The sequence below is a fragment of the Danaus plexippus genome, chromosome 26 (assembly GCF_018135715.1).
Source record: "Danaus plexippus chromosome 26, MEX_DaPlex, whole genome shotgun sequence".
Lineage (NCBI taxonomy): Eukaryota > Metazoa > Arthropoda > Insecta > Lepidoptera > Nymphalidae > Danaus > Danaus plexippus.
In genome coordinates, this window is record NC_083554.1 from 6,081,440 (window position 1) to 6,092,336 (window position 10,897).

The 10,897-nt window shown below is 30.4% G+C and overlaps 1 protein-coding gene across 1 annotated transcript; it reads right to left on the minus strand.

Annotated features, from left to right (window-relative positions):
* Positions 1-4,354: 4,354 nt before the first annotated feature.
* On the minus strand, positions 4,355-6,217 carry LOC116774551 (uncharacterized). The gene is made up of 4 exons (XM_061524914.1): positions 6,110-6,217; positions 5,877-5,975; positions 5,480-5,595; positions 4,355-5,056 (listed from the first exon to the last, which is right to left on the minus strand). Exons 1-4 carry the CDS (start codon positions 6,186-6,188, stop codon positions 4,829-4,831), a joined length of 522 nt encoding a protein of 173 aa, XP_061380898.1. The 5' UTR covers positions 6,189-6,217; the 3' UTR covers positions 4,355-4,828.
* Between the last annotated feature and the right edge of the window lie 4,680 nt (positions 6,218-10,897).

Here is a 10,897-nt window from a genome sequence, read left to right on the forward strand (position 1 = left end):
TAGAGCTTACGGTTCCTTAGGAAACCAACATCAACAAAGACCATGCCATCAAAGTCAATAAATATTACGAGCTCACAAACGAAGTCACTCGAAATAGGTTCGTCGTGGACTTGTACGCGGTAGAAGTGGGAGTGAGAGGTATAACTGCAAAATCTCTCTACAAACTACTGAAAGACCAGGGCCGGTCCAGAACTAACATCAATTCATTTTTGGAACGTACTTCGAAGGCAGCCCTAGCAGGTTCTTTTCAAATTTGGTTAGGTAGAGAGAGGAGCCTGGATGGTGGAGGTGAGCGTTTAACGCGCGCTAGATAGGGGCCCCTTAAACCTACACCTGGGTCGCAAGTCCCAGGCACTGTTATTCTTTAAAGTTTAAAATACAAAAGCTAACATTATTTTATCATCAACCTTAGTAGCAAACAGACATATGCATTTTTGATAAAATACATAATTAAATACTATATAACCATATTACTTCGCAATTTGAATTAATTTTTAAAAGTAATTACTATTAAGGATATATTAACGAAATTATCGTTTTTAAATTCCGTTCTTCGATTCTTAGCTTCGAGGTAACATAATATGAAACGTGTTTTGAGTACTCAAAGCGAATAATTATATTAGTAGTTTATTGTGACGTGTTGACAAAATTATTAACGTTTATAGTACTGAAATTTACATTTAAATGTTATATATGTTATAACCAACGTGAATGAAATCCTGAAAAAAAAATAGAAAAAAACAAAATATCTAGAGTAGATAAAATTACATTTGGTCATCATACCTAACAAGAGTACAATATATGTTTATAATATACATTATATACATATATATATTTGTACTGTCGGCTATACATTGTACTGTTGTCGTCGTTTTTGGTAATATTAAATGCAAATTTTTGAACTAATAATGATTAGAGTTCTAACAGATATAAAAAATTAAAAATTCTCTTCTCATTAACGAACTGTTAGTGGTATTTGACTTAATATTCTACTCTTGACTTGCAATAAACTGCGTAATTACTTTGAGACAAAATAAATTAAAAATAAAAAGGCTCAAACGAGAGTATAAAAAACTTTTGATTTATTAAAAAGGTACTTACGTGAACCCCGGTGCAAGCCATAAAACAAATTTCAATTTAAATTAACGTACACTTCTGCAAGACCGAATCAAGTACTAAATGTAAGTATTCACTACGTCCTGACATAAGTATGGACAAGAAAATACCTGAGATCAATTCTGAATCACATAATAGCTTTAGTACAATAAAAGAAAGACATCCAGCATTGCATTATTTGTCGGAAAATATCTTCCTCCATACCGCGACCTGCTTTGCGGCCTAAATTAACGAGGGAAGACAAATTAGCAAGTGCTTTGATGAAGACGACATTTTATTAAATCTTTTTTAATCGTGCAATTCCTTGTAAATTTATTATAATTTTGGTGCTAATGATATCAAAATAATGATGCCATTATTTAAAAATTTTGCTAACTTCCATGTTTGTCTGTTTGTACTAGGAAGTTATTACTAATGCAAGAAAATAAATAAATTTAATATACCATGAAGTTACACAGTTATATGCAAATACAAACCATTGAGTAGATATATGGAAATACATCAAGTGGCCTAGTCCTTTTGCCGTCAACTAATCCAGATAGATGCACCATCAAAGTCTCTCCTCCTAAGAGGACCAATAAACACTATCTGGTAAAAATTGCATCTATACACTTGCTCCCTGATCACAAGCTTCACGTTGCACAGCCAACTCTGTAAAAATGTGAAGTTACCAAATTATCGTTTGGTACATGGAACTATAGAGACGATAATTTATACCTACGTACATGACATAAAACTAGCAGTGACATGTAGTTTTTGAACTTTTTAGGGTTCCGTAGCCAAATGGCAAAAAACGGAACCCTTATAGATTCTTCATGTCTGTCTTTCCGTCTGTCCGTCCGTCCGTATGTAACAGCCATTTATTTACGAAACTGTTAGGCCTACATAGTTGAAACCTTATTGGTTGATGTATTGTGATAACCGCTATTCAAATTTTCAATAAAAATTAATAAATTTAAAAATAAAACGGGGGCACTCCATACATGGAACTGTTTAAAAATAAAAAAAAAATCAGCTAACCTACACGTGATGGGTTTAAAAAAAAACATTAAGGTTTTTAAAACCATTTTTTGTCCAAATTAATTTTTTGAAAGATAGACGCTTCTAAAGTAGAAAAATGAGTGCCCCCGCCCCTAACTTTTAAAATATGAGAGTGAGAAAACTAAAAAAAATATATGCTATAGATTTCAATTGAAACACTACAAAAACTTTTATATTATGTCATCTACTTGCTGCTACGGAATCCTTCATGGGCGAGACCGACTCGCACTTGTCTGTTTTTATTGTTTGTTTATTACATAATATACCTAGATATAATTTAAAATGATCGAAATAGCATCTGAAAGTCCTGGTTTTACATATGCCCAGTGAATAGAGCTGATCTTATAGCGGCTTAGACTCTCAGAGACGAGTATGGGATTAAGTAGGTTTCTAGTAGAATTGTGCAATTGTGTCTGGAACGCATTTGTGATATTACTCAATATAAGAGATGTTTTTTTTTTACATTTTTACTAACAAATAACTTAGTTCGCTATGTTAGATACACATAAATTATACAACTTTATGATACAATGAATTTAATTAGTTAAATAATTTACTAAACTAAAGAGGAGACTAAATTATGTGATACTATCATAACTATATTAATGAAGGTGATAAAAGTGGTCTCAAATATATAAACACATTGCATCTGTTAATATAAACTTCGTATTATGGTGAGGCTCGTTATTATCTTATAGGCGATTTATAATTAAATACATAAGGGTAGTACGAAATAGGTCTGAGTAAATCAAATAAATAAATAAAGGCAGTAATTAAGAATAAAGGCAGTAATAAAACGACATTGAATATTAAGAAGATTAAACATTTGATCATTTTTGAGTTCGTTTAAATAAATGCATAGTAATGTTATTTGATTTAAATGTAAGTCTTGAGTCACTCTCAAATATTTTAAAGCCAATAAGAATGTCGTGCGTAATATATATGTATCTCCCTTCTAATCCTAAAATTCGAGCATTGTTCCTTATATTTGACTTGATTCATCAAAATATTATTGTTTTAAAATTATTTGTTCTAAATAAGACGGACATCTTTCGGTTATGATTTTGACTTTATAGATGTTAAGAACTTTAGAAAATTATTTAATCCAAGTATCTTATGTAGGAGGTATTTTTATTTAAAATTTTATTTGTTTAATACGGAATAGATGTTGTTAGGTGACGTTAAATTTATATATATTTTATATAAATAATATGTACGAGTGTATAAACTATGTTTGTTAATAAATAAAGACTTGTTACGTACGCGCAACATATTAAAAAAATAAATGAACATCGCCGGGGCAACATCGTTATTTGGATAAAATATCATATTATGAGTGACGTTCCTGACTCCGCGGAACGAACACCAAGCCGTGTGAACCAGAAGATTCCTGACACCACACAAGCTATGGAATGGCATTGCTATCCTGACATCGGGGCAATCATGTAGTATCAGGTATAGATTATAAGATTTAATATGTAATCCTTATTATAATATACATATAAGAAAGCTTCGTAGTTTTCCTGGAACCTCCGGTTGCCACCCTATATAATTGACTGCAATTTTGGTTATAATTTTGTTACTGTTGATCTATATATGTGTGTATATAGGATATAACGTTAGGATACATAACATACGATAATTTACGATACGATTCATAAGTATTGATCATGCCACATTCAAGTCTGGATTCAATCAATCTGTAACTTCAGAGTCTGAATGAAAATAAAATGTTAGGGTATTTGAATAGCTACCGGTCCATATACGATACACATCAGCCATCAAAAGATTAAGTGATTTTAAGACATTTAAGTCATTTAACTTATATTCTATTCAAATTTGTTTCAAACTCTTATTGTCGTCTTTTTATCATTCAAAAAAAACTTAGCCATGATATTACTTGACCTATTTTTATATATATGTATATCTTCTGCGTTAGGAAAAATCTGCACCGAATCATTGTAGCATGACAGTTAAATTGACACGTTTTTTACTGCCTCGTCCAACGGTTCAATAACCTCAAGAGGTGACTAGCATGAGTGCAAGTACTGTATATGCTCTGTGGTGACATGTTTAATAAAATAGAAAACTACTAGAAAGAGTTTACGAGTATTAAATTTAATTTATCAAATCTTACTTTCTAGATTTATTAAAGATTATATTGAGACATTTTTATTATTGCACAGGAGTTAAAATTTAAAAGAAACAACACAGGAAAAAACTTAATTAATAGATAGATAAAGAAAGCAACGTCACTCAATCCATCAAGTTTAGAAAAGTACTAACAGAATAATGTTATGAAATTATTTGATAGAAGTATATTTAGTACATGTATTCAAATATAACATATAAATATACATATATATTCCAATCTGAGATGGCGTCAATCTTTACTTGTAAATTATTATTTCTGTAAAGTTTACTTCTTCATTTCAAGATTCATGAAGCACGTCCCTTTGAGACGTCTGTGCGGAAGAACATACGAATAGGGTTTTAAATTCTTTTTAAATTTAACTCTTCTTAATTACTTCAGTGTCATTTTATTACTTTCTCTTTAATTCCACCGTTTTGAACAGTAAAACCATGTTCAATACTAAGAACTACTAAATACGTGTTTCAATGCATCAGTACCAGAGAACAATAAAGTTTTAAGCTTAATTATTAACTTTATTTAATTGTTAATATCACAGAGTTTCACGTTTGTATTAATATTACAATATATAATCTTTGTGGGTATTCCATTCTCGTTATCATATACCACGGACCACACGTGAGGTACATTCCTATCAACATTGCACTGTTTCCTTCGACATATTTTCTTTAGTCTCTTATTCGCTATCAAAGATTTCGTAGTTTGTGTTGACTTATCTTTTATAGTGAACGTGGAACTTTCAGAAACCTGCGGAAATATTGAACAGATTATTGTTATTGATAGAAGAAAAGAAATCTGTAAGATGATCCTATAGAATACTGACTTCTATTATAATTTTTATTTGGATCCTATATTATAATATTGTATAGTCTATTTTGATATATGAAATAGGTTAAATACAAATTAATATTAACCTACTTCCTTCACTTTTTAACCATAGCAAATACAAACATTTCTATGGCAAAATAGATTTGGAATTGAAATCTCTCTCTTCTTATTGTAATCTATCAATAACAATCATTATAATTCATTAATTTAGAATAGTTAAAAATTAAGTTAACCTTCATTTACTCTCCAAACATATTCTTTCACTCCCTTTGGACGCATGAAACTCTTGAATTTGAGAAATATATGCTGCAATAGCTGTTTATCGCTTTTATATTTACTTACAAAACTTTTAGAAGATGATGAATTACAAGTCCCTGGATCTTTCGACCGATTTTGTTGAGTCGAGAGTTTATGATTGTAACTACACTCTTTACGATCAACATTTTGAATGGTAAGTTCTGAAAAATAGCACAAAAAAATATATTTCATTGTATAATTGCATTTTTTTTTTTCATATGCACATAGCAGGTAAAAAGATCTTTAAAAAATATTAATGATTCATGAATAAATGTTTTGATATTAAAATATATATATCTTATATTGTATTTTGTAAATTTAGGAAAAATAATGTGTCACTTCATTATCCCTACCGCTCGAGTTGTATGGAAGAGAACAAAATTACTTTTAAAATATTTATATTCAATAAAATAGTCGACTTTGAAGATCCAGAGCGGCTTACCTGAAGAATCTTCTTTTGTGGCATCTGAATCCATGTCTATATTCTCAATCATTTTTCTATTTGAATTTTTCAGAATTTTATTATTTATGTTTATTATATCTGAAACACAATATACTATAACTAATAATTTAACAAAAAAGATGTCAACCTTAACATGACAATAACCTTAAGAATAATTCCAATTTATATCTTAACTCAAAGGTAACAAAAATGTAGAAAAAAAATAAAGGAACCTCGGTATAATTTGTCCGCTTTTTCTTTATACATTTTAACAGCACCATTCGTCAAAACAGAAGATGTCCTTAAAGACATGCGTCCATTCACAACCCATCTGTTGAGCGATGAACTGAAAGACAAATAAATAAAGCAAACAACACAAGCGTTTACAACAAAACCAAAACTTTAAATATGTAGCTACATCAGACATCAATATACTACCTCACGATTACACGGTTTAGAATTCTACGATTAATACTTTTGAGAAATCATATTCTTATTAATAAATATTTCATACATCCCAACTTACCATACATCCCTCAAGTCCGCGTCGCCAGAGTGATGGGACACTTGGTTTGCTAAACGCCAAGGCACTCCCAGTAAACTGCTGTTCATCATATTTATATTATAAAACATTTTAATTTAAAGATCAATGCAATTAGAACGTATTTACAACAATAGTGTATTAACTAAACCGTTTCATCGAAAACGTGTCATACGTGTCATTCATTTTACATCTACCCACCTCTATTGGTTTAATATATTGTTGAAATACAGGACTACCATCATAAGTAACGAGTGTAAAATCATTAAAGTCATTATAATGTACAATATTAACTTTAACATCTGCACGTGAAGCTTGAAAATACATAATTTGTGTATCGCCGTATCGTAACAGCTTACTATAATCCACTCATTAATTGAATATACATACATAATGTTAGCGTATACAAACAGTTCATATTTATAAAAGAACATAAAGAACAATATCACGTGCGTGTACCTCTATAGAATACAAGTTTTAAAAGGGAATATTATATTCTTAGTATGCATATTGTAAAGCTACTTGTTGCACGACGCTTACTAAATATAATATACATACATAATAAAATAAACATAAAATACACAACACCTTATTTATAGCTCGTTACTTCACCCGCGTATTGTCGTGGTCTATCAGATAAGGTCGTCATAATATTGAGCTTCCTTCACTTCTGTTTAATATTTTTGTGATCACGTACTTTATAGTCGACATACGATCCGAGCTTATGACGTCATAAACTGTGAGTGATTTTACCAATATCCATATTTTAGTACGTTTTAGTTAAACATTCGTATTTCATTTATTATTAATTTAAGTTTATTCCAATATAAAAACAATTCTCTCTTTCAATTTTTAAACAAGTCCAGATAAAGGTAAGCTTTATTCACATTTAAATTTTATTCCTTATATCCCTATCCCAATATCTTTATTTTTTTTATGTTTAAATTATTTATTTTGGTATATTGTTTGTATTGAATTACTATATGTCTACAAGAAAGATTTCTGTGATACACAGATTTGAATAAACTTACTTAGCAAACATTAGTACTTATTATCACAAAACATCACTATCACAAAACATCAAAAACACTATCACAAAACATCAAAAAATATTTTAAGTCCATTAAGATTAAGAATTCAATTCATCAATGAGTACAATACATATTTCATCCGCATAAGTTTTCAAAATTCACTCATATCCCTTCCGGTAGTTTTGAATTGGTTATCAAAGTAATCACAATTTCGTACCCTTTGTCACTCTCGAAAACATGTTTCAAATACATATGAATATTGATTTATGGGTTTTCATTCATTAATACTCGGCCAGGTTAAGAATTTTTATAAAAAGCACATTATAATTAATAGTATTTGAGCAATTTTACATTGAAACAGTTAGCATTATTAATGATTTTAATCAATTGTGGTCACATGAAACACATACATTAAAATATCTATTTGCTTATGAAATTCAAACAAAGCGATTATGTAGCAGATAGACATGGATCCAATGAAATTTATATTTAAATTTTGAATTTTATATGCGACATAATATACACATCAATAATGTCTAGGGATATTACATAAAAGACTTCTTAACTTAACTTAAAATATTTTCTTCTCCACCACTTCTTTCCAAATTCAAAAAAACTCATTTTGAAACAAAAGAATGTCGATTATTCGAATTTCGCCGTCGAAAACTTAGTTCATGTTACAATAAAACGGTGAAATTCTGAAAAATTCAAAGGGATTATACATTTTCTTCTTTTCTTCAATTTTCCTAATTTCAACGTATGTTACACTTATTGTTATGTCACGTCTTTATATGAGGGTAGGGAAGAGCAGATTTAAGCTGTAGGCATGTTGGAAGCGGGCGCTATACAAAGCGTGGTTGCTAAAACTCTGCAAACCGGCCAAAATGTAATCACCCGGTTTTGATCACGATATCGTGTTACAGGCGATGTCGCTGAACAGGATTCAGGCAGATATCGCATCACAACTCCTAGACAGAATCGTTTCATTCAAAATATCGCTAGGAGACAACCCAATATTACAGCTATGCAAAAGGTTCAAAGGCTACAATTTGACCACCAATTGTTGTTTAGTGACCAAACTGTAAGAAGAAGATTACATAAAGCTGGTCTTCATTCTCGCAGACCACTTCGGGTTCCAGCTTTTCGGTGTGGCAATCGCGGACGGAGACTATTGTGGGCTCGAGAACATTTCATATGGAGCGACGAGCAATGATCCATGGTGCTTTTTTCTGATGAGTCTCGATTTGGATTTCATCCGGATTCATGAAGATTAAGGGTTTGGCGAGTTTCTGGTAGACGAAGCCGTCTCCAGTATCCACAAGAAGCCCATTCATATCATTCGGCACTATTATGGTATGGGCTGGTATTCGTATCCGTGCGCGAACCGATCTCATTTGGATAAGAGGGAACATGAATGCACTGAAATACTAATAAGGTAGTGGAACCTGTGATTATCTCACACAGGGTAAAAATGAGTCAGAAGTTCCAACTCATGCACGATAATGCCCGTGCCCATACAGGTGAGCTGGTATCAACTGTGCGTAGGGAACATGAAATCAGGGTTATGGAGTGGCCTGCTCAGTCCCCCGACATGAATCCCATTGAACACGCATGGGAAATGTTACAAAGAAGATCTATGGTAAATTTTTATCCAAATTTGATAACAGGAGAACAACTTTTCCTGCACTTGAAAATAACCTGGGACCTGATACCTGATACAGCTTGAGTTGGATAACTTTAAGTTTGTGCATGAGTAACCGATGCCGAACTCTAATTAATGGTCGGGGAGGAAATACTGATTATTAACTTTAATTAAATGCCTTTTTTTGTTACTTTATAATTTAATTTTCATAATTTCCTACCTCAAATTCATTGTGTACAAAGTAAAAATTACCCCCAAAAATAAAATCACAAAAAAATAAATTTAAAATCTTTGATGCATCTCTTTTTATGTATTGCAAGTATAAAGCATAATATAAACTTCAATTTCATATATGCATAATTGTTTTATCAAAATATACATAGAATTTCATATAATAAAGTGAAAATGAAATATCCCTAGGCAATGTGGATGGGTGTATATGGAAAATCGTGAAGGTATCAGCTAGGAAGGTATACGACATTTTAGTGCCTTATAACTGAAGGCGGTTTGTGTATTACAAGGAAACGTAAAGAAAAGTTTTACATCAAGAGCGCATAGTCCATAAAACCTGTTTTTTATAAATCTCTGTCAAAGGATTCCTATCATAGCCCAAGCCTCTAGAAAACAGGAAGAAAAAAGTATTAGGTTTTTATGGCACGTGTTCACAAAAACAATATTTAATAGTTTAAGTTATATCTACAAAAATATTTTTTCTTCTCTTTGACTACTTTAGCTTCTTAATAAGTGAATAGGACTATAGGAATATAGGACTCTTACTAATAAGCAATTTACGTAGAAATTAAACCATCTGTATAAGCAGTAACAAGTACTCGGTGGAAAATTATTTTGTGTTTAAAGAATAAATCTTATGAATACGGGACTGAAAAAAAAAATCTTAATAAAAACAAACTCTCAAACGAGAAAACTCTCAGTATAGTTTTTCATCGTCAACAAAACCCTCAAGAGTATTTAATAGGATTAATGAATTATTTATTTGTGTTGTTTTTATTTTATTGGTAGTTTTTTAAGTTTACTTGAAAAACATTATAGAGATGTAAATATTTCTTATTACGTTGAAAGGCTCATACAAAAATATCATGATTTTCATTTTATTACATGAACACCATTAAAATAATTGTAATTAAGAATATTATACACTTATATTTATCATCATAATTATGTAGGTATTTAAAGAAATAATAAGAGTGGAAACCTTTGTCAGAAAAGGAATTATAAGTACAAAATAAATTACAAAATGTAACATCCGTTGCATATAAATGGTGGATTATTTTAAAGTTACACCTTGCTCATATTTTATCTTTATTTAATTAAATTTTAAGTCACAAACCATATAAAATATTGCAATGAAAATAATAAAATCTTGAGACTAATAAGATATTTCTTTCTACTGTCTTTGGTACCTGGGGAAACTCCTCGTCCATAAAAAAAATATGAATTTTACATCAAACAACTAATGTAGTATAGATATAGCAGGTATCATGGCCAGGAGATAGGTATTTTTAATCTCTTGTTATTCGATCTCTTGATATTATAGGACGTCTTTTATTATATTGAATTGAATTTGTAAATTAGTTTGTCCTAAATATTTAAAAACATTCACAGTTACTTCAGCCCCTCTTAAAGACTATTTACTACAAGTAAAGGCTAATGGGAAATTCTGCTCACAAGTATTTAAAACCAATAACTTTGTTGTATTTGTTAGCGATACTCATTTTAAAATAAATTTTGGTACTATTAAGATCAAAAATATAAAACAAAACAAAAAACTTTAACGATTCTGAAGAAG